Source organism: Ursus arctos, unplaced genomic scaffold, assembly GCF_023065955.2.
Source record: "Ursus arctos isolate Adak ecotype North America unplaced genomic scaffold, UrsArc2.0 scaffold_8, whole genome shotgun sequence".
NCBI classification, from domain to species: Eukaryota; Metazoa; Chordata; class Mammalia; order Carnivora; family Ursidae; genus Ursus; species Ursus arctos.
In genome coordinates, this window is record NW_026623100.1 from 17,467,042 (window position 1) to 17,494,416 (window position 27,375).

At 39.7% G+C, this 27,375-nt stretch overlaps 1 protein-coding gene across 2 annotated transcripts in view; it reads right to left on the reverse strand.

The window, feature by feature from the left end:
• The window catches only part of FSHR (follicle stimulating hormone receptor), a 163,728-nt gene extending 137,292 nt beyond the window's left edge, over positions 1-26,436 (reverse strand). For both annotated transcript variants that reach the window (XM_026486211.2, XM_026486202.2), the window contains exon 1: positions 26,285-26,436. In XM_026486211.2, the coding sequence (XP_026341996.1) occupies positions 26,285-26,436 (152 nt within the window). The remainder of the gene's footprint in view (positions 1-26,284) is intronic.
• Positions 26,437-27,375: the final 939 nt, after the last annotated feature.

A 27,375-nucleotide genomic window follows, 5' to 3' on the forward strand; every position in this document is an offset into this window, starting at 1 on the left:
CTTGTTAAATGAATTAATGGAAGCACTTTGTTAAGTAATAATAATAAAATGATAAGTATTTATAGAGGATATTAAACACACACACATGAACAGATGGAACAATAGCTGAGAAAACATCTGGAAAAACATTGCACTAAAGGTTATACTATACAAAAGAAAGGAACCCTAAATCACAAGTAAAGATGAAAGAATGACAGGAACCTAAATCGTAGCGTATGTTGGGGCTTGGGAAAAATGTTAAGACCTAAAAAGACTTTCCATCTGCATTCAGGACAAGAGCTACTGGCCAACCTGCTGCTACTGTAACACTCAGAGATAACAAGAGAACACAGACGTAACTGACTCCTATTTGACTTCTACCTTCTTAATCATGGAGAAGAGTCCTGGAAAGTGCTGAATAGTCTTTTGTCATATTGGAAGTGAAGTTCAGTAAATGAGAGGAGAGAAAGGGAAGAGTGAGCTGCTTCCGTTGAGTTTCTACTTCCTGACAGAGAAGGGTAGGATCTCAAGGCTCTGGAAAGACTTGGTTAAATGAAGAGGAAACTCCTTGATCTTTGAAGAATTATGAACAAGAGTGGTATCAGAAGCCGGGAGAGTAAAAGTAACGATCCATTTTTTTCAGAAAGATGGAAAACAGGTTGTAGAAACTATAGACCAGAAAACATCAATTTCAGTAGTAGTTTCTTCTAGGATTGGCCATTTGTGGTTGGTGAGGTGCTTAAAAATAAACAGATAAACAAAACTAAAAATTACTGGAAAATAGCTTGGATTCATTAAGAACGTGACATGACCAATCCTAATTTCATGTTCTCATCCCACATGTTGGTTAAAGCACCTGAATCTTCTAGAAAATTCATCTGCTTGCTTATCTTCACTCACGTGTTTCAAACTCATGTCAAATTCATGTCCCAAACTTTACTTTTGTTCTTACCCTCCCCATCCTCTGCCAGTCTGCTCCTCACGTAACTCAGTAAATGACACGGCCGTCCTTTAGATGGCAAATGCTAGACTCGGGCATTATTCTGCAACTGCCCTCGGCCTCACACCTCACATCAAATCCATCATTCACATCTGAGGATTCTGAGTCATCATTTGCCTATCTGCATCGATAGCCATCCCGACGGCTTGATTCCCGTTTGATTCTTAGTGATCAGAGATTGCTAAGTGGCCTATAAAACCGTATGTAATGAGTTCTATTTGTTCAGGATCTAAAGAGCTCAGATGGTTGGAACTAGAGTAGTGAATAATTAGAATCACTTGGGTAGTTCTGATTCTAGTAGGATGATTAGAATGCCTCTATGTGCCAGGCTCAGTGGAAGCATTTGGTTACTCTTCACTGATGGTAACAGAAAATTCAGAGGTGAACAGGACTTCAGTATGTAGGGCAGGGAGATAGTGCCATGTCAGGGTTCCCGGTCCATCTGGAGGTGAGGGCATAGGATGGCATCGAGCATTGACTAGGGTCTCTGAGTCCTAAGATATTAGTTGAACATTTTCTTTCTTTTTAAAAAATTTTATTATATTATGTTAATCACCATACAGTACATCGTTAGTTTGTGATGTAACATTTTCTTTTTTTTAAAAAAAGATTTTGTTTGTTCATTTGAGAGAGAGAGCGAGAGAGAACATGAGAGTGGGGTGAGGGGCAGAGGGAGAAGCAGACTCCCTGCTGAGCAGGGAGCCTGATGTGGGACTCGATCCCAGGACTTGGGGATCATAACCTGAGCTGAAGGCAATCGCTTAAACGACTGAACCACCCAGGCACCCTAGTTGAATATTGTCAACATTATGGGGCTATGTTTTGGAATGTAAAGCGTAGAAAAATATAAATATGAAACTATGTACTGTTTTTAAGAAGGCTTTACATAATGACATTCCCAGAAATTAGAACGTTGACATACCTACAAGGCTCTGTACGTATATCTGGCATATCTACCAAAGTCTAACTTCAGGTAACCCAAGGGATGTGAAATTTGGGCTTTTAAAAAGTGTTTTAAAAAAGGAGACTGGAACAGGTTTATAACTTCAAGTCCTCAGGAGAAGAAAAAATCATCCTTCTCTTTTTCCATTTTCTTAAAATGGTATTTCCTTTTAAAAAATTCTTATTTAAACTATATTATAAACTCTCTTCCTCCACTTCCCATGATTCTTGAAATGATTAAGAGTCTTGGGGTCTTACTTCTGGGGTCCAATCCTGGATGTCCTCCTTGGGCAAGTTGTTTAATTGCTTTATGCCTACTTGCTTCATCTGCAAGTGAGCATAATAATACGGCCTTGCCTGCCTGTTACTCTGAGGAATAAATGAGATAATACAGTGAAACACTTGGCGCATGTAGTACATACTCAAACGTGTAAGCCCAGTTATTTGAGTATGTTGTTATTACGTCTGGAATCTCAGCTGTCTCCCACTGCGCTATTGCCTTTGTGAAATCGTTTAACTTCATTCTTCTCAAAAGCCAGGAGGACTCCTGCTCGTTCCAAGTTCTGGCTTTGATTAGCTGGTGATTGGGACACCTTGACCTTCCTTCTACTTTCATGATCACTACTCTGTCAGTCCAGAGAAGCTCAATTCAGTTCATTCCAATCCGATCTAATCCAATTCAGTTCATCTTGTCAATTGAATTTAGAGCAACTCGTTCATTTCATTTATTCAAAAATATCTCCTGAAGTCTAAGTCATGCATAATACTTGCCATACCTAAGTCAGAAACAAGGCATGGGAATCCTTGTTTCTGCGGGTTTTACAAATGTGAATGCTTTCTATAGCTTCACATCTTTCTTTGAGGAGAGAAAATAAGAAAGACCCTATCCCTTTATGGGTTTGTTTAAAGGACTTTTCCTTTAAGCAGTCTTGAAGTAAACAACATCTAGCCAATTCCAGTTGCTGGGAAATGCAGTTCTGATATCTAAGTGGTTCTAATTATTCCTACTCAAGGGGTGGGGGACGGTTCCTAAAGACTGACAAATCTTCCCTGGAGGCTGTAACAGACAAGTTATTCAACTTTGCTGGAAACAAGAGGGTGGCTGTTGCAGGGCTCAAACAACAGCAAAGTAAACAAAGACTGGGCTTTTCTATTTCGTCAGAAGGAACTGATTTTCCCTGGACTGTCACTTAGACCATAAAGATTATTGGAAAGGAGACAACTTAGAGTAAGACAAAGACGAAATTAGATGGGTTGCAGATCAGTAGCTGGTTTTGACTGCTCGTTTTGAAGTCAGAGTTAGAAAAGTACAGTAAATGGGGAGGCAGGATGTCTGAAACATCTTTGAATTTATTTTTCTATAATCTTTCATTCATTTCATCTCTTTTTTTAAAGTTGGGGATCAACAAACAAAATGGTAAATTCAGCTTAATTCTAGGAAAAGTTGTCTAGATCTAACTGGAGCCTGTTTGCTTATTGTATAGAAGAATAAATTAAGCTAATGTTTAAATAAGTTTCTCCGAAGAAATTATTTATTTTAGAAACATGTGGCTTTAGATCCAAAGATCTTCCAGGCATAATATGATCTCAGCTGTTCCCCACTCCAGGCACTTGAAACAAATAAGTGAATAAAAAACGAATTCTGTTTGAAAAGACTTCAAGTGACTTAAATAATTTGTATTTCTTAACTACAAACTAAGGCAGGGTCTCATCTGTTCTACATCCAGTTATAGAGATTTTTGAAACCTTTCATTGCCACCCAATCAGTTTCTATGAACTATACCTTGATCCTTTTTACCCAAACTTCCACAGATTGTTAAAAGAGAACTTCATTTTCTTCCTATCAGATAATATTTCTTGAATTTGAAGATGTGAAATGGAAATGCTCCAATTCCCTCCACCCTCACCTGAGTGTATACCTGGCACGTTTCTAGACATGAAATTGATTTAGCAGCAGTAGTATTTCCTTCAGGAGAAGAAACTCTTTCTTTAATTTGCTGCTGTGTGCCTAGCTCTCCAGGTGCTCTTCCTGCCTACCGTGCATTCTCCTTCAGTGTGCCTATACTTACAGCTTCGAAATAGATCTAACACAGGTGTCACCTTTTCAAGGAAGGGTCCTGTGTTTAATCCCAAGCATAGGGATGTGTCCCTTCAAAGAACTTACGCAGTGCTCCAATTTTGTTCTGCTTATCCTATCCTTATGTCATCACAAGATAAACTGAAAAGCCGTCTCTTTTTCTGTGCACGTGTATGTGTGTGCGTGTACTCTCTTCAGCTACGTTAAGAGATCATGTGTCAGGGCGGTATCTTTGGCTCTTCTATCCCAGCAAATGGCTGTATACACAGTAAGTGTTCCGTAAAGGTGTGTTGCTGGAGTAGCAGGTCGTGCGTGATGTACTGCTTGGTTTAGGGTCGCAACGATTTTTCTGCGAAGGAGCTGAACTCAGGGTTTTGATACTCTCTTGGCTTGTTTTTCATTGGGTACCGCTGCACGCTCTCCGTTGCTGAAATTACTTAAGTCAAATGGTCAGGACTGTAAATACACAGGGAGAAGGTCATTTTGTCTCTATTCTGCTCAGGAGAAAATAAATGTGTTCTTTTCCTGGGATCTACCAAACTGAAGCAGACCTGGAAAGCACCGTTTCGGTTGTAATTGTATCTCCACCTGTTTTGCACACCGTATCACAGTTTTTAAGAAACAGGCCCGACAGGAAGAGCAGTTGTTAGTGGCCTTACTTCGCAGGTGACAGAGCCATTACCATTCACCAGACCGATATTTAGAACATGCGTACTGAATTATTTAAAACTAATAATGCACATGGAAAACATTAAAGTAAAAAATGGGATGAAAAACTTCACTGTGATAACATTTATTTCCTCCTGGCTTGTCCAACTGTTCCCTTTGTTCAAGGGCACACAAAGAACCTCAGAGATGATAATCCTGGGTACCAGACTGCTTTCTTGCTTTTCTCTGACAACCCACTCCCCCTCTGTTTTGCCTGGTCAGGAACACAGTGGTGAGATTGACTTTGGGCATGATAGTGTGGGGAGCTGTGCTGACCTGCTCTCTAGTGAAACTGGTGAAAATTATAAAAACAATGGAAAACAACAACAAAAACTATTCAGAGCCTTTGGAAATGCTCCTAAGGGCAAAGAGCAAAGAAGGAAACATCTATTTAAGAAAACCTATGAAAAAGGCAAGAGTTTGTAGCATTTAAACCAAAATCATTGCTTCTCTCTCCTCCTCTCTTCTCTCCCATCTCAGAAAGGTACAGACTCTACGCCAGACTGTTGCAGCCAAGAACATGGGTTCCTTCTCCTTCCCGCTCCGGCTGGAGGGCCCTCTTCCCCAGAGGAGCAGAACTTCAGCTTATCTTACTCTGCCTCAAGGTGCCTGTTGCTGAGGCTATGTCCTGGGCAAGTGAAGTTAGAAAGTGGGGCTTTTTTCTTCTTGTCAAGCCACACTTGTGCATCAGAGATCTGTCTTGGGTGTAGCCTGCTGAGAATCCTGGAGCCCCAAAAGCTCTTGCCTGGGCGCATGAGGTGCTGGTTCCATGGCAGAAGAATCAGACTGAGAGGATCTTAGGTGGCTGCCCTACTTTCCAGCAAGTGCTTAGCTCCTAGGAGGAGGATCTCAGAGAGAAGTTGCCGCTGAATCCACCCCTAGTTCCAGTGCCATGACCGAGGTTTTGTCTAGGGAGGTAGGGGGAAAGCATACTACAAAACAGATATCTGGTATTTTCTTTCCAAAGGAACGGACTTCATTTGCAATGGAGCATGGAGAAGTTTAAGCCTCAGAGCATTCTCAACACCAGCAGAGGTGTGGTAAAAGGGAGATTGATGGATCTAATAAGTATCTAATGTAGGCTGGCTAGTTTGCAGGAAAGAACTAGGAAAATAAGACAGCTGGAGGAAGGCCGCTCAGGGCAGAGCAAATATCAAACACTGACCTCAAAAATGATTTCAATGAAGGAGCCATAATTTGATTAGTCTGTAAAGAAACTTAGGTCTCCAGGGGATTGCTGAAAATCATAACATTGTCTGCGTCCAAGTAGTACAGGTTAACATCCTGGTGTGGTCAGGGAAAAGTGAAAGAGAGCCCTCCCAGTCCCACTGTCCTCCCGGGGTGGCCGGAGGTATATGCAAAGCTGTGCTTCTCTGAGAACACTAGAGTCTTTCACTAAAATAACCCAGCCAGTCACTAAATAAATAAACAGCAAGCCAGGGAGGGAGAGTCAGTACCCAGAATGCTACAATATCTTTTCTAAAATATCAACTTCCCAGCCTCAAATTATGAGGTATACAAATAAATAGGAAAGTATGACCCATAGACTGGAAGATAAGGCAAGCAATAGAAATTGACTCAGAGTAACAAGATGCCAAATTTAACAGAAAAATATTTCAAAGTCATTTATAATGACTATAGTAAATATGTTCAAAAAAGTAAAAGAAAGCGTGATTAAAGCAATAAAGTACAATGACAATATTGCATCAAATTGAGACTATTAATAAAGAGAAATTATTTAAAAATATATGAATTTTAGAGTTCAACAGTACAGTTGAAATTTTTTTTTTTTAAATTGGAGGGTCTCCACAGTAGATTTAAATCTGCAGAAGAACTAGAAAAATTAGATCAATAGAAATTATTCAAGCCAAAGAACAGAGAGAAAGAAGAATGAAGAAAAATGAAGAGAGCCTTAGAGAAATATGAGCCAAAGAAGGGACACCAATATATGTGTAATGAGAGTATAGGAGAGGAGAGAGAGAAAGAAGAAATATTTAAAGAAATAATGGGTGAGAACTTCCCAAATATATTGAAAAACAATATCCTACACAGTTAGTAAGATCAATAAACTCCAGTAGGATATACACACAGAGGCCTATAAACAGATACGTTCCAGTAAAAATGCTTAAAGTCAAAGAAAAGGAGAAAAATCTTGAAAACAAAAGAAAAATGACATTTCTTGCAACAGAATCTCAATAAAACTAGCAGCTCACTCCTCATGGAGGCCTGGGATTGTGGGATAACACATTTAAAGTGCTCAGAGGGAGAAAACCTGTCAACCAAGAGTACTATATCTAGAAAAGCTATCTTGCAAAAATGAAGGCAAAATAAAGATTTTCCAAGGTAAGTAAAAACTGAGAGAATTTGTTGGTAGCAGACCTGCCTTACAAGAAATACTAAAGGAATTGACTCAGGCTGCAGCAAGTGGCCCCGGATGGTAATTCAAATCCGCACAAACAAAGCACTAGTAAAGGTAATTATGTGATTATAAAAGATTCCATGAATGCATATTTTTTTTCTTTTTTGCTTTTAATTGATAGGAATAGAGCTTTATAGGTGTAACATTATCTCTCTCATTCTTGCTCTCACTCTGGAATGAATCTAGCATAAACCCAAAGCTGATTCTGATAAGGGATAGATGGTAAACATTAGAGCAACTGCTTTAAAAAAATCTCAAAAACGGTAAAAGAGATCATTAAAGAAATTAATAGGCTCCTTAGAAAAGATCCACTTAATGTGAAAGACAGTTGTAAAGGATGAATAGAGGAACAAAAAAGACATAGAAAACAAAAAGTCAAATGGCAGATGTAAATCCAACTATATCAATAATATTAAATGTGAATGAATTAACCTAATTACAAGACAGAGATTGTCACATTGGATATAAAAACGTGATCTAACTATATATTCTAAAGGACACAGATTACATTCAAGGACAAAAATAGATTAAAAGTAAAAAAATTGGAAAAGATAGATCTTGTAAAGAGCAGCCACAGGAAAGTTGGAGTGGCTATCCTAATATCAGACAAGAGACTTTAAAACAAACAAAAGATGTTAGTAGACATCAAGAGGGATATTTTATGAGGAAAACAGTTTCAGTCCTGAGGAAGATATAACAATTATAAACATATATGCACTTAATAACATGGCGCCAAAATACCTGAAGCGGAAACTGACAGAAATTAAGGGAGAAATAGAAGATTCAATGATAATTGTTGAAGACTTCAACACCCTACTCTCAATAACGAATAGAAAAACTAGACAGATCAACAACTGTATAGGACACTCAAACACCACTATTAAAAATTAGATCTGATAGACATGTACAGAACACTCAACACCAGCAGGTACAGATTCTTCTCCAGAGCACATAGAACATTCTCCGGAGTAGGTCATATGCTAGGCCATAGAAAACATCCTCAATAAATTTGATAAGTTAGAAATAAAGTATGTTGTCCAACCACAGTGGAATGAAATATGAAATCAGTAGCAGGAAAAAAAAAGGGGACCTCACAAATATGCCAAAATTGAAGAATGTATTACTAAATAACCAAAGTATCATAAGTAAAAAGAAAATACTTTGAGATGAATGAAAATCAAGACATAGCATAGTAAAACTTGTGAAAATACTTTGAGATGAATGAAAATCAAGACATAGCATAGTAAAACTTGTGAAATGTAGCTAAGGCAATGCTTCTAGGGAAATTTATAGCTATAAATGCCTATATTAAAAAAAGACATTAAATCAATAACTTCCCACCTTGAGATAATAAGAAAAAGAAGAGCAACCTAAACCTAAAGTGAGAAGAAAATAATAAAGAATACAGCAGAAATTAATAAAAGGGAGAATAGAAAAAAATGAAACCTAAAGCTGCTTCTTTGAAAAGATTTTTTTAAAAAATGGGCAAACTTCAGTTAGAATGACCAAGAAATAGAGAAGGCACTCCAAGTACTACAATCAGAAATGAAGGAAGGGACATTACCATTGACTTTATGGTAACAATAAGGAATGCTATGAATAAGTGTACATCAACAAATTAGGTAACTTAGAATAATTGAGAAGTTTGTTAGAAAGATGTAACTCCTGAAACTGACTCAGTAGAAAATAGAAAATCCAAACAGATCTATATCAAGTAAAGAGACTGAGTTAGTAATTAAAAAAAAAAAAAAAAAAAAAAAAAAACCCCAAAGAATATTCCATACCCAGATGGCTTCACTACTGAGTTCTACCAAATACTTAAGGAAGGATTAATACCAATTAATCACAAAATCTACTAAAAAACTTGAAGAGAGCATTTCCCAACTCATGCTATGAGTCAGGTTACCTTCATGTCAACACCAGACAGCACAAGAAAAGAGGACTACAGACCAATATCTCGAAGGAATATGGATGTAAAAAATCCTGAACAACATACTAGCAAACAAAATCCATGTAAAAAGAATTATACACGATGATTAAGTAGGGTTTATCCCAAGGATGCACAGTTGGTTTAACATCCCAGTGTTATAATGTCGTACATAATACCAATAGGATAAGAAAAATTATACACTTCAACTGATACATAAAAAGTTGTGATAAAATCCAACATCCTTTTTTGATAAAAAAAAATATTCAACAAACTAAGAATAGAAGGGAACCTCCTCAACACAATAGAGGGTATCAATGAAAAATCTACAGTTAATATCATACTTATCGGTAAAAAACTAGATGCTTTTCCCCAAGATAAGGAGCAAGACAAGGATGTGTACTCTTGCTACCTCTACTTTAAATTGTATTGAAGATTGTAGGTGGGGCAAGTAGGCAATAAAAAGTAATAGAGACATACAGAGTAGAAAGGAAGAAGTGAAAAATATTCCCACTCACAGATGACATGTTCTTGTATATAGAAAATCCTATAGAATCAACTAGAAACCTGTTAGATCTAACAAATGAGTTCAGGAAGGTTACAGGTTACAAGATCAATATATAAAATTCAGTTGTATTTTTATATACTTGTAATGAACAAACTGAAAATAAAATTAAAACAATTTTATTAATTGAAGTATCAAAAAGAAAAAAACAGTAAGTTTAATAAAAGAAGTATAAAATGTAAATCTGAAACTATAAAACATCACTGAAAGAAATTATAGAAGATCAAAATAAATGGAAAATCATCATGTTTTTGAATCAGAAGACTTCACATCAAGACGGCAATAATCCTCAAACTGAGTTATAGGTTCAGTACAATCCCTTAGAAATGGCTCATTGCTTTGTAGAAATCGACATGTTGATTCTGAAGTTCATATGGAAATGCAAACCAAACAATCTGGCAAGGGAACAAAGTGGGAGGATTCATACCTCCTGATGTCAAAACTAACTAAAAAGCAATACTGAGTAAGACAGTGTGGTACTTACACGAGGATAAACCTACAGATCAATGGAACAGAACTGAGTGTCTGGAAATAAATCCATACATTTATGGTGAGCTAATTTTCAACAAAGGTACCAACACCGTTCAATAGAGAAAGAATAGTCTTTTCAACAAATGGTGTTGGGACAACTGGATATCTACTTGCAAAAGAATGAAGTTGGACACTTACCTAATATCATATATAAAAATTAATTCCAAATGGATCAAAGTCTGCATGTAAGAGCTATTACTATAAAATTTTGGGAGAAATAGAGAGGTAAATCTTTATGACCCTAAATTTGGCAAGGGATATTTGGATATGGATATGACACCAAAAAAGCACAGATAACAAAGTTTTAAAAATATATATTGGATTTTATAAAAATTAAAACCTTTGTACTTCAAAGGTTTGGGCCCAAGGAATGGGCCAAATGTGCAAATTATACATCTGATTAGGGACTTGTTTCTGGAATGTACAAGGAACTCTCACAACTCAATAATAAAAAGACAACCCAATTAAAAAATGGGCAAAGAATCTGAATAGATATTCAAAAAAGAAGAGAGACAAATGGCCAATAAACACATACAAATATGCACAAGGTCACTGCTCATAAGAGAAATACAAATCAGAACCACAATGGAATATCACTTCCTACTCACTAGGATGGCTAGAATAAAAAATGTCAGGTAACGGCAAGGATTGATGAGAACGTGGAGAAGTAGGCACCTCGCACGCTGTTCATGGAAACGTAAAATGGCTCAGCCACCTTGGAAAACAGTTTGGTGATTCCCCAATGTATTAAACATCCAGTTACCATATGACTCAACTATTCCAATTCTAGGTAGATACCAAGAAAAATGAAAACACATATCCACGCAAAAACTTACAAATGTTTAGAGTAGCATTATGACAAATGGTCAAAGGAAATGTGATGTATCTATACAAAGGAATATTTTTCAGCCACAACAAGAATGGAGTATTGATACCTGTTATAACTTGAATGAACCATGAACATATTATGCTAAGGGAAAGAGGCTGGTCACAAAGACCTTGTATAATTCCATCCATATGAATGTCCACAACAGAGAAATTTAGAGACGAAAAGTAGATTAGTGGTTCCTCAGGCCTGGGTCGAAGAAGTTAGGGAGGAGAGCGATAGCTGAAGGATAAAGGATTTTCTCTGAGGTAATAAAAATGTTTGGAAATCGACTATGGTGACGGTTGCACATACCTGTGAATATACTAAAAACCACTGAAATGTATACTTCGAATGACTTGTGTGCTTATGTTCTATCTTAATAAAGGTGTTTTTCAAAAGCGGGTGAAGGTAAAAGGAGAATAGCAGTAGGATTCTGATGCTCATAATATCTGGAAGGTGTTGCCTTGGGTGTGGGGAGAGGCAGAGGTGGTAGTGGAGGGGAGTCTGTTCTTTGTGGGAGTAGAGAGGTATGTTTTATCAGGGAGCCAGACATAGAAACTTATAAATTGTGGGTTTAAGGTTTTTGGCTTTGGAAATAGAGGCTAGACAATACCTTTAGTTACCTGCATGACCTTAGGCAAGTCATTCGTCTTGCTCAGCCTTATTTTTCATTCCTAAAACAAGGGGAGAGAGGGAGCGTATGCTCTCTAAAGTTCTTCGAGCATAAAAATTCTCTGATTTGAAGAGCAAAGCAGATTTGCACAGATGAAGACTTGACATCGAATTTTAAAAAGAGGGGAAATAGTTTTTGGTGTCTACCACAAATATTGGGTTGTATATACTACCTTTCTCAACTCTCCAGCTCCTCTGGGTGTATATGGAGGCCCATTTGCCAAAGCATAATCTTGGTTAGCTGCATCTCACTAAATCAGAGTTTCCTAAAGTGTATTCTGTGGAACACTTACAGGTTATATAAAATTGGAATGCTTCTGAGAGCCTGTAACATGTTATGTGCATTGTGAATCTTTAGAATGGGGATATAGCATGTAGATTTTCTAAACCTATTTGATCATTGAAGACTTTTTAAAATTTGCTTTTTCTTGAGTGTCTTAAAAAAGTAGTGGTATGAGGAATATATTTTGAAAAATGCTAGAGCAAAGGTATAGCCTTCAAAAGCTTAAGATATTTCTCTTCCAAGAGGATTTTATATTTCAACTGCAGAGTCTTAGAAATTAAGGAAATCTTGAAGGCTCCCAGAATTACTTTATTAATGGTGACATTGCGACAAGTAGCAGGGGAGATATTTTGTGTGAATTGAAACAGCTTGGTGCTTCTCAAATCATATTACATAAGATGTGGACTAGAGATGAGATAATGCAAGTACAGTTCCTCAGATCTAGAAGAAATCTTAGAAAAGAGGCTGTGAGGTCATAGGAGATCACTAAGGAATTTTTTTTTTTTTTTTGGAACTCTGCGAAGCTTTGGTAACATCATCAGCAAGGTTCATCCTCATTACATGAAGACAATTTGGGGAGGATCTACAGAGCTCTCCAAGCCTTCATCAAGCGCTCCATTTTCACATAGCATTCACTTTTGTTAAGCCTTTACGCCTACAGGAGATGAGCTACTCGACCTGCTGACAGTTAATTATTTCTGAGGGACTGTCTTCATAGGAAATGTGTAAGGGGCAACAGAGAGTGGAGTTAGCCCCGCCAGTCACCTCTCCCACAGTCACGCACGAACTGCTCAAATGGCTCTTGAGCATTATCAGACAACTTCTGGTTATTTTGCAATCTATCACTGGAAATGGCCATTGACATTTACTTTTCAGTCCTCCTTCTATTTATTCATGACCTTGTTCATTCATCTTCTGTCTGTGTGTGTGTCCTCCCTATTGAGTAGTTACTGAGTACCCAACCCTGGGTGGCTGCAGGAGAGGGGTGGAATGCTGGCCCTCAGAGAGCTTACTGTATTTGAGAGATAAGATAATATGTAAGGTTTACATTATGGATAACTCCAGAATTGTAAATATTTAAGCATAAGATGAAGAGTTTAGATTGTTTTGCTTTAGAAGTTCAGAGCACAGGGGGTCATCTTTGTCTTTTTTCATGGTTAGTACAAAGACTAGGCATCTTTAAATTAGGTTTATCAGGAATATTAATTTCAGTTCTGACACTTTGAAGCTAAATAACTTTGGGTTAGTTCTTCAATTACATTTTCTTTATTTCCAAAAATGGGAACAGTAAGAGCTATACTACAAGATTGTTAGCTGAGATATTATGAGAAATAAACAGCATGGTGATGTAGTAGGACTTCCTAGATGTTTGTTAAATTTGGTGTTTCCTTCTAGTTTTTATTTGCTTGAAAGGACTGTCATTTATTCATTCATGTATGTATTTTTTTTTAAGACTTATTTATTTTAGAGAGAGCGCAAGCTTGAGCAGGGAGGGGCAGAGGCAGTGGGAGAGGGAGAAAGAGAATCTCAAGCAGACTCCCTGCTGAGCATGGAGCCAGACATAGCTCGATCCCAGGACCTTGAGATCATGACCTGAGCCAAAATCAAGAGTCGGTCACTTAACTGACTGAGCCACCCAGGTGCCCCGATTCATTCATGTGTGTATTGAGCATCTGCTCTGTACCAGGAACTATTCTACATGCTGGAATCCTTGCCATCATGAAACTTTACTTCTACTTTCTAGTGGGTGAAAATAAATAGGTAAGTAAAAACACTCGAATTGAAGTAACCTTATAAAAGAAAAGGGTACTATGCTAGAGGATTGCTTCTATAGCATAGTGGTCAAGGAAGACCTCTCTAAGGAGGTAGCATTTTGGTAGACACTAGAAAGATGAAAGGCAATGAGAAAGGGGAAAAGAAAAGACATTATAGACAACAAAAATGCAAGTGAAAAAAGACTTTAGGTGGGAAAGAGCTTGGTGTATTGGAAGAGCAGAAAGGGGCCCAGGGTAGTAAGATGAGTGATGATGGGCAAGTGGGACATGATATGCACGATGCCTATAGAAATGACAGGTAGAGGTCAGATCATGGAGTGCCTTGTAGCCATGGCAAAGCATAGAAGCTCCAACAAAGAAGGGATTTTGTTTGTTTTACTCAATATTGGATCTCTTGTACCTAGAACAGTGCCTGCCATAGAAGGTGACTTGAAACACAGGTTGAATAAATATTATTCCAAGTGCAATTCTAAGTAATTATATGCCATGCTCTGTAAAACTTTATCTAGCTGCTGTGTGAGGGCTGGATTGTAGCTTCGAGTGGAACCAGGGGACAGAAGAGGTGGGGACTATTGCAGTAGTCCAGGCAAGAGCCAATGGTGGTTTGAGCTAGAGTGGTAGTAGGGAAGGTAAGAAGTGGAAACATTTGTGCTGTATTTTAGGGGTCAGATCTCCAGCACTTGGTGTTGGATTGGATTTGTGGGGGTTGGTGATATGTGCATTTCTTAGATGATGAAGCTTGTGAGAGGAGATTTTGAGAGGTTTAGGGGAGGGTGATTAATTGTAGTATTTTCTACTTGTTTGGTTTTGAGATGCCAGTAAGAGAGATCCAAGCGGAGATGTCAAGGTTTCAGCCGGATATTACTGGCCTGGTGCTTAATGGAGAGGTCAGGGACAGCATATATATTTCGGTTGTAGGTGAGGTGATATTGAAAGCCATGGACTGGATGAGATCCCTGCAGAGAGTACAGATGCATGAGAGAAGAATGTCCAGATGAGGTCTGGGGAACTCCAACATTTAAAGACGGGGTAGCAGTAAAGAACTCAGCACAGTCCCAGGTCTGGCATGAGATGGAGGAGGAAGGCTGGTGTGGTGTCCCAGAAGCTGGAAGTTCAAAGGGAAAACTCTTTCAAGCAAGAGGATGGTCAACTGTGTGGAGTGTTCCTGAGAGGCATGTAACATGTGGGTAGGGGAGTGACCATGGATTACATGTGGCACCTGAATTGTGTGGCATTCCTCTTATATTCAGATTTTTATTTATTTGAAAAATGATATAACCACAGTATAAAACATACAGAAAATAAAGAGTAGTTCATTGGTACCTATGACACGAAAATTTTCAGTGGTTCCTGTGGGAAGAGAGCCAGACTGAGTGGGTTGAGCAACGAGTGGAGATTCCTGAGAGGAGATTGCATAATAAACAAATAACTAAATAAGTATCTGTTACCTCTTGAAATCCCACTGAGGAGACAGCCACTTTTTAAAAAGGCTTTTTATAAGGCCACAAAGCCTCCTGGGAGCTGGTGAGAAATGTAGACTTTCAGGCCCCACCCCAACCTTACTGAGCCAGAATCTGAATTTTCCCAATATATTCTTCTGATTTGCTTATTACACATTAAAGGTTGAGAAGTGCTGACTTGGCAGAATCTAGAAAGTGGAATCCTAAACCGATGGGATCCACACTGCACAGTCCCTAAAACACTCAGGAACTGGAGACACTGGTGTCCCTGGAAGTGGGAATGGGGAGGAAATAGGTGCAGGTGGCTAAAATAAAGAGGATTGGTAGAAAGATGAAGAGGGAGCCAGACTTCCCACTTGCAGCAGTCAGGCAAGTGCTGTCCACCTGAGCAAAACAGCAAAGGTTTACTCTTTAAAGAGAGTAGAATAGATAGTTTCTGGACTGGAGGACGCCAGAGAATACTGATGATGGCTGAGGCCCTAGCCCTTTTCCGCAGCTACCAGAATGCTGGCATTCACCCTTTGGGTAGAAGCTCGGGAAGATCTTATCCAGGGAATTTGACCAACCCAAGAGGTGAGATTTAGATACTGACTCAGTGATTTCCCAACTTAATAGCTCAGCCATTTGTTTGTTTCTTTCCCTTTCTTCCTTCTCCCCTCATTCCCTCCCTTCTTCCCTCCCCATCTTCTTTGTACCCCTTCCCTCCTTCCTGCTTCCTTTGCTGTTTTGCTCTTCCCCTGGCATCTTACTGGAGAGCTCTGCTTCCAGAGCTACTTTGTAAGTTTCCTATCTGGCTCTCAAAACTGTTTGTTCTTTTTTCTCTTGTCTTTAGTATTTGTTTGGGGGAATCAGATGCCATTCCAAGACTGTATGTTCTTATGGAAGGAGCTCAACAGCTTTTCACAATCAGGGTCCTGATAAGCAATTTTGCTACTGTATGTAGGATTTCAGATGACCTCTTTGCTGTTCACCATATTGTCATAGGTGCTTTCATTGCCTTTTTCAGTTTGTTTTCTAAATTAAAAAGATGTTTCTTGTTGCATTGTCCGTGGCCTCTCCCCTGCCCCCAACATATTTACTTACGGAAATTCTACACAGCTTGCTCAAAAAACAAACACCAATTAAATGAAGGTTTCTGTTGTTCCTGCCTTGACCAGAGATCAGCTTTGGTGGGTGTATGGCAGTGGAAAGGGTTTGGACTGACTCTTGATACTTGCTCAGGTGTTACCTGATGATGGCGTGATCATTCTTTTTCATTCAATTTGTTTTTCAATTCTAAAGCTAACCTAGGCATGCAAAGCGGCTTGAAATTTACACAAAAAGAAAATCGCTTACAAGTTCAGGAACACTGAAGAATTCCTTCTTAGCTTCCCCCTTTTGCCAAAGTTGAAATTTTTAAGTTGCGTCATTTTCAGAAGAGACATCTGGGCTTTGTTGAGACTAAGTCTATATGATTACCAGACTTCAGAGATGACACTCAGCTTCTCCGGGGAAAAGCTGGCATACACAGTCTGTTGATTCATATATTCCTTTAACTTACTCTCTCCTAGCATCCACATAATAGTATTCATGAACACAGCCACTTTGGGGAAAATTATAAAGTTGGCAAAGAAAACAGTGCAGTCTACGTTTTCCCTTTTGGTGCTGTTTTCCACCTTCTATATTATTCTCTTCTGTCTCAATTCAAAGGACCTGGTCCCTTGTATTTGCACAATTTGAAAACTTCCAGTCCCACATTTAAATATTTGGACATCAGTTAGTTAAACCTTACCATAAATTTCCTGGTGTTCTTTTGTCACTCTCTTTTATTTGAGGTCTGCGTTCTCCTTGAAACATAAAGCAAGGATTTTCTGACCTTTCTGACCTCGGCTGTTGCAGAAGTGGCCCTGCCTAACTCCTGAAATCAATGCTAGGTGGTCAAAAGGGCAAATCTAGATGGGACAGGCAGATGCCCAGCTTCTCACCCACTTGCCTCCGGCATGAAGCACGCAAGCATCTTCTCATTGGCTTTTACTGGGCATCCGTTTCTTCCAGTTCACACAATCTATGATTTCAGATTGCAACTTGCAATTAATTGTCAAATGATCAAATATGACAATGACTATTCTGGGTTCCCAATGGGGATTTTGATGTCTGTGAGTCAAAGTGAGGAAAAACAGTATTGTCATTATTTCTTTGATGTTCTTCTCTTTGAACAATTCCATGAGAACAGGCACCATGTCTCTCCTGTTGATTGTTGCTTCCTTTTTTCCCGAGAGCCTAGTATAATGCCTTGTACAAATATAATCAAATATTTGCTATTGAAAGAAAACTTCATCAAAAATAAGCATCTTTACTTTGGACTCAGAAACTGAATAATACTGAAGTAACCTACTTGAGGTTAGAGAAGATAATAGTATTTGGATAGAGGAATAGAAGACCTATCTGGGAATAGAAAGTAGTGTATGTAGCAAAGAGTTAAGGGGATGGAAGATGAAAGAGAGGACCAGAGAGCTAATCTGAGGCCAAAATATGGAAGACCTTAATGTCCGACTTAAGACTTGGGGCTTTTGTCCTGACTCTGGGTATTAGAGCCCACAGGGGAATTAAATGAGAGCAAGAGCTCAGAGCAAGGATCTGGGAGGGCAGACGATGCAAGGGACAGAAACCAGTTCAGAAGCTGTACTGTGAGATGGTAAGGAACACTTGAGTAGAGGCAAGCCTGTCTTCCAGGGATGTGATCCATCATCTGAACCAAAATTTAGTAGACTTTATCAGAAGGGACAGAATATTTTATTTTATTTTATTTATTTTTTAAAAGATTTTATTTATTTATTTGACACAGAGAAATAGCCAGCGAGAGAGGGAACACAAGCAGGGGGAGTGGGAGAGGAAGAAGCAGGCTCCCAGCATAGAAACCTGATGTGGCGCTCGATCCCAGAACGCCAGGATCACTCCCTGAGCCAAAGGCAGACGCTTAACGACTGAGCCACCCAGGCGCCCCAGGGACAGAATATTTTAAACTGGGGCCACTCCTGAAAAATCTAGTGTTCCAGACTGTGGCCCTTCCTTATGAGGGACCTTTCTTTTTCATGCCCTTCTTACTCTGGGAGGACTGTGGATGAAATGTTCCGTGACCTCCCATCAGCCCTCATTTATTGAGTTACAGTTATTGCTGGAGATGGGCTCTCCCACAAATCTTTGCTTAAAACCCCTTGCCAAATTGAAAATAACAAGAGAGAGGGGTATCTGTGTGAGGTTTCCCGTGCTGCGTTTCAAAACAAAACTGTCTACTGAGCCTAAAGGAACCCTGCTCAACCCCCACCCCCCAAAATCCCACAACTGAAATCACAGGAGTGGAGGAATTATATACCTTCTGGACTCTGAGACCTAGAAAAAGCTTACTGGCTTTGGGAAGTTTGGTGCCTGAAGATGTTTGTCACATCAGAGCATTTTAGAATTGAATGAAACTTTGGCATTATTTTACTTCAAGTTTCCACCAGTGTACTGATGAATTTTTGTTCTGACGCCTTTTATTAATTGATCTCTCTGTGTCACTTAAACTTAGCTGAGCTTTTTGGGTTCCTATTTTTTAGAGGTTTTCATCAAGCTTGGCATTAGGGGGATACAAAAATTGGCTCATACTGTTTATTTTCCACTATTTCTGACATAGCATTCTGTGATGGCTCAGTGTTAGCTCTTGCTGAAAAGGTCTGGGAGAAGGGATGAAAGAGTGGACCCAAGCTACTCCTAAGACTAAAAATATCATTGAGTTCAAGGCTATGGCAAGGGTTTGGTTACTTTATTTTATTATTTTATTTTATTTTTTGCACATCACTTGAAGTTTTTCAGATCACTTGGCATATTCCGTATGAAAGAACAAGGTAATGGCATGTTCAGGTCGAAGACACAAAACATGCTCTGAGATATTTCAGGGGGAGGTCAGATTAAGAACAAACATCCAGATCTCGTTATAATCAGATCCTAAGCAATTAAAAATAATTACTCTCTTTCCTAGCTGACCTTGTGGGATATGTAAGCTAGAGTCTAGTCTAAATGAAGCTAAATTGGAGAGTCTAAATCTAACAGCTTATAAAAAAAGTATAGTCCAATCAACCATAGTGACCAGATAACCCAATTAGTGGCTTTGGGGAAGGATAATCAAAAGTTAAATGAATTTCCTATTTATTGCCGACATGTCTTGCTTCTGAAGCTTAGGCTTCTTTGGTAGAGGACTTGGGTGAGGAAGGACAGCTCTCACCTTTAGGGTGAACAAGGAATTTTATCATCAGCAAGCTAGTGGAATTTTGCTGTCTCAAACCCCTACTCTTCAATTGCTGATAATGACTCTGTAAATTATAGCTCTCAGCCAATTCTCAGGGTAGAGTTCATCTTGTATTTTAAAGGATTCTTTCCCTGTGATGTAATTTCGACTTTTCCCCTTTCAAGGTACTGCATTATATAGCTCTCCCTTTGGTCATTTTTCCGATTCCTCCACAGGGAATATAAACCTCCCTTACCCCCAGCCTAATTAAATTCCAAATGTTGGACATACATATACCATTTCTCACTAAAGTAGGTGCAAGATTTTGTTTCGAGAGAAAGGATTATGTATGCATTAGCATGGAAACTGTGCTGTTTGTTTCTTTCAACGAAATATCTAAACAAGACAGTGGGAGTCTCCGGATATGGGCACTGGGGGCAATCTTCACAGTGGGATGTTTGGTTTTGATATCCAGATAGAGCTACAGTAATCAAAGCACATCTGGGGAACACAGGAAACCTCACATTCAGGGTTTGGAATATGACCTTAATTGGCAAAAAATTATATTTCTTTGAACATTTCTGCCTGGCTTAAAGTGATTTTGTTTAGGCGATGTCATTTATCTTTTCAATATTCTTGTTAGGTATAGAGAGGCAAGTATTATTACTTATGTCAGGAGAGTCGGATGACGTGCTTAGAATACAGAATGTTAAACTTTTTAACTTAGGAGACTTTGTTTCTGATCTTTGTATCTTTCTGAATAAATTGATTGATTCTAGAATGACATACAGGCATTTTCTTAAAACACATAAAAAAGGCAAGGAAAATAAGAAAACTATCAAATCCTATAGTAGTTCACCACAGGGAGAGCAATAATTATCTTTTATAAGAATCTTTTCCTTAGTACTGAGGAATGGAGCAAATAAACAGATGTAATTCCCCCTGATTTATTGTATCATTTGTTCTACATGTAATTGAGGGCCCAGAACATACATTGCATTGAACAAGGCACAATAAAGAATACAAAAGAAATTTTTGCTATAGTGGAGGAAATAGGACACACATGAAAAAATAAGGACAAAGTAAGATTAAGTGTGAAATGAACTGTACTAGCATTTAGATTAAGTAAAGATGAAGTGGTCAGGGAAGACTTCATCAAGGAGGCAACCTTTGCAAGATGATAAGTAGGCTGGATTTCAAGAGGCAAGAAAGAAGAAACTGAGGATAGTATGAACAGGAGGCATAACATGAAGACACAGGGAAGCAGAAACGCACAAACAGAGCTTAAGAGCGAGTCTTCATCAGCCTTGCAGAGTAGATGGCTCCTACTGGAGAGCAGTGAGAGGCAGTCAGAAAAATGAGCCATTGAGTGATTTTGATTGGGGGAATCATAACTTGGTGGCAATGGTATTTTATGGAGAAAAATTCACTGACAGCGTACAGGCTGGTTTGGAGAAGAGAGAGATAAGTTGATTGAAAGGAGATAAAGTAGGACATAATTATACAATCCTGGCTTTAGATGTTCAGGGCCCAAACAGATGATGGCAATAAAGAAAAATTACTGTTGGGGTACCTCGGTGGCTCAGTCATTTGAGCTTCTGACTCTTGGTTTCTGCTCAGGTCATGATCTCTGGGTTGTGAGATCAAGCCCCCTGTTGGGCCCCATACTCAGCGGGGAATCTGCTTGAGATTCTCTCCCTCCCTCTCCCTCTGTTCCTTCCCCCACTTGCATGTGCACACTCTCTCTCTCTCTCTCAAATAAATAAAAAAAAAAAGAATTAAAAAAAAAGAATTACCGGTAGTAGCAATATGAAGGGAGTTTATAAAACTGATTGGATATGGACAATCAAGAAAGTGAGCCATCGATACTCAACAAATCCAAAAGTCAGGAGTGGCTTTACTTGTCTCGTAATCCATTGTCTTACCTTTCCTTTCTTCACCTCAGTATAAGTAACACCTAGTTTCCACATGGCTACAGTCTTCACGACCATCTTCCTTATGAGAACACACTACATTCTTAAACAGCTTCTCAGGCACAAAGCACTGAAAGCCCAGCCACAGATTGCCTCCAGCTGATACTGGACACTGAATTGGGAGTCAGGAGGTGCAGGCTGCAGTTCAGACTTGACAAGGGATTCATTCTGGTGGCTGGCATTGGATAGACCAGCCTTTGGCTTACCTTTCTTAGAGTGTGTTCTGCAGAATATTAATCCCAGAATATACTTTCAGAGAAAAAAAATGCACAATTAAATTTGTTCACAAACACCTAAAGCTGCATTTCCCTTTTGAAGATCACAGAACTTTACTGGCACAGGAGAAGTCTTCTCTTTTGGCACACAGTGCTGATACATCCCTCATAACTAAGGAAAGACTAAAGTACCTCCTAGCTGAACAATAATCTGTGATTCTGGAATAAGGTGAATGATCTATACCAAAGCAGCAAAACAAGAAATAAAAGGCAAAGGGAGAAAGTAAAATAAACAAACAAAAATAATAATAAGTAGATATTTATAAGAGTGGGTCATTTGAGATTGCAATGAGATACCCGAACTTGATATGAAGAGAGGGGTCAACATGGGCAGCCTATCATAAAATCTCAATACAGATCTCCCTGAGTCAACAGGGACCACCAGTGGACCCTTTTCTCCTCTTAGTATTGTGGTCATCTGACCCTGCTGAAGAAAAACATGGCTGTACCTGTGCCGTCACTTAGAGCTAAAATTTCAGATTTTGAATGGGTGTTCACATTCTCCTTAGAAATTTTAAGTCCAGGAAGAATAAAGCAAGATCAAAGTGTCCTTTCTAGATTCACTGACTGCCTCCAATTGAAACTGAGTTTCTAGGGTAGGTCAGAAATCAAAATTCCTTTGACTATGGTCAGAACGGAACTTCCCTGAGTTCTCGGCAAATATCGAAAGCCTAAAAAAATCGCATTTTCTTACTCAGAAAATAAGTGCACAGAGAGTAAGTGCTCCAGCCACTGGGAGGAAGAGGAGACTGGTCTTAGTAAGTAGGAGATTATAAACCATCTCAGAGTTAAAATTGTTGAAAGCATTCTCAGACCTATTGATTCATTTGGTCATCGCGAACGCCCTCTGTGGTTTTTTCTTCCTAGTGTTTGACAGATGATCACAGCAACAACAACCATTGCCACCGCCACCTGAGAGGCATTGCCCTAGGTGTTAAATATCCATTGTCCCATGTAGGACTCACAGCAATCTAAGAAAGGCTCACATTATAGTTTCCATTATACAGCCAAGAGCCCATGTGGTAGAGCAAAGAAAGAGTGTCATAGCCTGGGTTCGAACTTCAGTCTCTTGGATTCTAAAGACAATACCATACCATCTCTGACTTGTCAAAAAGAGTAAAAGGCCTGCCTGTGAATATTGCCTTAGAATTCCCTCCATTCCTGCCCCAGCTCACCTAGTTCAGTACTTTCTCCACAGTGCCATGTTGTTTCCGGCTGACTCAACCCCACTCAAGCCAGTAAGATGTAGCCACTTTTAGCTATAGTCGAAGTCAGGAGTGGGTAATCGATAGCCTGTGGGTCCAAGTGGGCCTGCCCTCTGTTTTTCTGTGGTTCATGAGCTAAGACTATTTTTCACCTTTTACGTGATGAAAAAAAAATCAAAAGAAGAATATTTTGTGACATGCGACCATTATATAAAATTCAAATTTCAGTGGCAAAAATAAGATGTTGTTGGAACACAGCCATGCTTACTCGTTTACATTTCGTCTGTGGCAGCTTTCCTGCAACTCTGCCAGTTGAGTAGTCACAGCAGAGACTCATGGCCCATAAAGCCGAAAGTCTTTATTACTGGCTCTTAACCGAAAAACTGCTGACCTCTGGGCAAGTTCGAAGGGACATCTTTGTTTGAAGAGGAACAAATGAAAGGAGTCAAGAGGCTTTCATTATACACAGCCTAGAGAAGAGGTAGGAACACAGGCTCGAGTTTGGTTTCCAGCTCTGCCATCCGGGAGCCACAGGGCTGGTGTCCAAGTTATTGAACTGTTGGGCTCTTTGGTTTGCCTCATGTGAAAAATGGAGCAACAATACCAAACCTGCAGTTCTCTTGTGAAGTTTTAATCAAGTATTTTGTGTAGAGCTTCAGGCAAATGGTACGGGCCCTTCGGTAAATGGAATGTACCTGCCTGTTGGTGGTGCTTTCCTGTTGCTTTGGTGTTACTATTAACATGGGCAGATGGTTGGGAATTAGAAATCTCTCGTGAGAGCTGGCATATATATATAAAATGAAAGTGCCGCAAGGTAGATGGAATGATAGGATAATTGCACATGGTAAGATGTAGCAGTTGGTTTGCCCTGAGTGAATCTGACTAACAATGAAGCTGTGATGTGTTGAGGGATTAAGCAGTTGCCCTCGCTGAAGCCCGGCTATTCCATCCACTTCCACCTGATGTGATCACCATTAAAGTCCACACCCAAATGCAGAAGACTGCAAGGTAAATTAGAAATATGTAGTTGAACAAGCCATTTCATCTTTCCTCTGCCTGTGTTCCAGATAAACCCAATCCAATCCTTTTGAAAAACAAATAAAAATAATTGTTTTTGCATTCTAACTCAACATCTGAGTTCTAGTTCATTTGGCATTTTATCTGCTCTTCGATGATGAACAACCTAACCTCAAAAATATCCTCAAATAATTTTTATACACCTAACAACTAAAGCAACATTTATCTTCTTTTCCTCTACACACCTTGCCCAGAAGAGTGCAAAGCTGAACTCTAGACTGGCCCAATTCACACCCTGTTAATGAGCATACAGAGAAAAGATTAGATATCTGGGAAAACTTTAGTCCTCAAAACTCTCAAGCAACTATACTCAGTCCTGGGGGGGTTGAGGGGGCTGCCAGTAACAGGCAAATACTTTCTTTCCCCTTCTTAGTTTTCTGCGACTTTGTCCTCTAGCATATATACCTAAGGGAGGGGTTCACCCAGAGCTAGCCTTTGTCAAGAGCGACAAACACGCTCTCCCACAGTCTCTTTCTCAGTTACAAAGTGCTCTTGGGGAGAGACGTGTCTTAGTCATTTGTATCTTAGTATGAATTATTTTTAAAAAATCATACTCCTGCTCCTCCCACACCATACGTACTCCCTAAGGTTTGGGGTTTGGGAATGGATTTTCTTCTTTTCTTTCCTCCCTTCTTTCCTTCTTCATGTTTTCTATGCAGAATGAAAAAAAAAAAAAACCTTCTGGTAAAGAGTTGTCAGAAAGTAGGTGGCCTAGTGCAGAAGGGAGTATGGGATGGATGAGAATCACCCTCAAATTAAACCTTGTCAGGGGTTGTCTGCTCTAGCAGTTGGGTGGCACTGCTTGGCTCATCCAGAAACATTGGAAGAAGTAGAGAGGTAGAAATGGCTATGTTTGTGAGGGAACTATATCTTTCAGTGTTAACAACAATCCAACCAAACTGGTTGTATTAAAACTACTTTAGAAGCGAGGAACCTGAGGTTCGGAAGGGGTTAAGCAATTAGTCGAAGTTGCTTAGGAGCAGGTGAGCTCAGGTACACTGGCCTTCCCCTGTGTTTGTAATGACCTAATAAACCCGACTGTGCACAGACACGTTCTTCCCCATAGTCAGGAATAGTTGTCTTATTGGAAGCCGTGTAGCCAAAGCACAGAGCTGACTAGTTATTTTCTCTGCCACTGCAGCAGCCTCTGGGTAGGAACTGAGGACTTGAGATGTCCGGGGAAAAAGTAGCAAGTGCAACGAACCAGGTGTGCGACCACTTGTCCCTGAGTGACAGTCTGAAAGGCACCACCATATCTGAGTGTAGCTTTGGTAATTGTGAACTGAAAAGATGACCATACTCTGCAGTCAAATAAGAGTCATCCTTAGCTTTATGGGACCAAGAGCGAAACAGGCTTCCAGAATCGTGGCTTCTTTTTAAAATTCTTGGAGTAAATAGACTGAGTGTATCTACACTTCTGAGCCTCACAACTTGCTCGTACTGAGGGGAAGTAGAAATTGGACAGTCAGATTAGGGTTTGGGGGAAAGAACAGTAGACTATGAGTCCAAAGGCCCGATTTCTCGTTTTGGCTGTGCCTTGACTCGTTGTAAGAGACTGGATAAATCTCTTGACTCTCTGGACCCCAGATTCCTCATTTGTAAAATGAAGAGATAGAGTGAAATGATGTCTAAGATCTTGTCCAACTCTGAGTCTATTGACTTCCTATTAAAATAGTTCAGAGAAATTCTGAAGTTGTGAATCACATTTTCCCAGCTGTATGAGAGAGGATGCTATATTTTTCCTGTACGCTCTGCCTCCCTTTTTCTTTCTCCCATTCTTCACACCCTTTCCCCTCTCCTCCAACTCCCTGTTTCCCCAGGAAGCAGAACCTCAGTTCAGGAATTATTTGCTGGTGCCTCCAGAGCGGCGGTGACCTGTCCCTTCTTGAAATTCAGTGTCTTTAGGAGATATGTTGTATATGCCACTTAGATCACGACTATCTTTCTGCCTCCAATCCCAGGTCTTCAAAGTATCTAGTTTTTCTTAGTTTTACTTTTCTGGTTCCACCAAAGACCGTTTGGAACCCAAGAGCAAATGTGTTGAAAAGACTCAAACGTCTTCTTTTTGCCTTTGCATTGAGCTTTCCACACTGCCCTTTCTTGGCAGCTGCCGAGACAAACTCTCTCTAAGATCCTGGGAGAGCTGCAAGCAGGGGTGTTAGGCTGGGGGAGTCTGTTTTACTCAAGCCTTTGGTCAGGGCAGAAATAGTTTAACCCAACAGTTATCAGCTAATATGAAAATAGTAATAGCATACAACACACAAATGCCAGCCCCACCGTTGTTCCCGCTGTCTCTGATACTCACAGTTCAACGGCGTTCCTGGGGAGGTCGGAGGGGATCTCTGTCACCTTGCTCTCTTGGCAGAGGAAAACCCTTTGAGAGCAGTGACAGATCCGATGATGACATCCTAAGCCTAAGCTCAGGAATGCCAGCAAAGTGACTAGGAGCAAGGCCATATTTATTCATCCATCCACCTGCTTTCTTCCTGCAGAAGCTCCACACAGTGCCCTTATGAGAAGCGATCTGCCAGGGTCACGTGACCCACCAGGGCTGCTGCTGCGTGTTTTTTTTTTTTTTTTTTTTTTGTCACTTCCAGATAAATAGCAAAATTCCTGTGTGTCAGTAGTGATTTCCAGGGCAACATAAGCTACTCCCTTATCCCTCTCTATTGGATTTCTTCCACCCTGACCCGAGGAAGACAGGAAATAGAACCTGGATGCATGTCTGGAATAGTTTACTTTAATTCTACTGTAGAAGTGTCCCTGCTGATCATTATTCTCTCTTCAAGAAGGTGGTATGATTGACTCCCCCCCCAAAAAGACATGATCTACAATGTGAAACATCAATAAGAGCGTTACTCAGTGAAGGGTGTAGACTTATTTCTAGTCTTGGCATCAATATCTTCCTCCAGCCCACTTAGTATAAAAGTGGAACTTCTTGCTGTAATTAATAACCAAAAATGATGTTGCTTAGAAGACAGATAGGTGGGCTAGTGAGTTCTGGGCAGATAACCGCAGGTAGAAGGCACCGCGAGAGGGTGTCCACAGAGATAATTGACTTATCTGAGTGATTTGAGGAACGGGCTGTATTTTCACTGTGGATTTAGTGGACACTCCACCCTCTGTTGTGGATCCTTTCTGGTTTCTCTCATTTTCAGGCTCAGAGATTGCCCTTGCCTTTGGGACCTTGGCACAAATGAATTTATTTAATCTATGCGTTTAAATGGACCCTTTAGGTGACAGTCCTGGCACTTTGACTGGCACCATCAATCATCTTGATGGTGTGGGATCTGGAAACATTTGGTAACACTTTCAGGAAAGTGGCCTTCTACTTCCAACTCCAGAATCTATGAAGATTAAAAGGCAGAATATTTTCTAAGATACTGACTACAATTT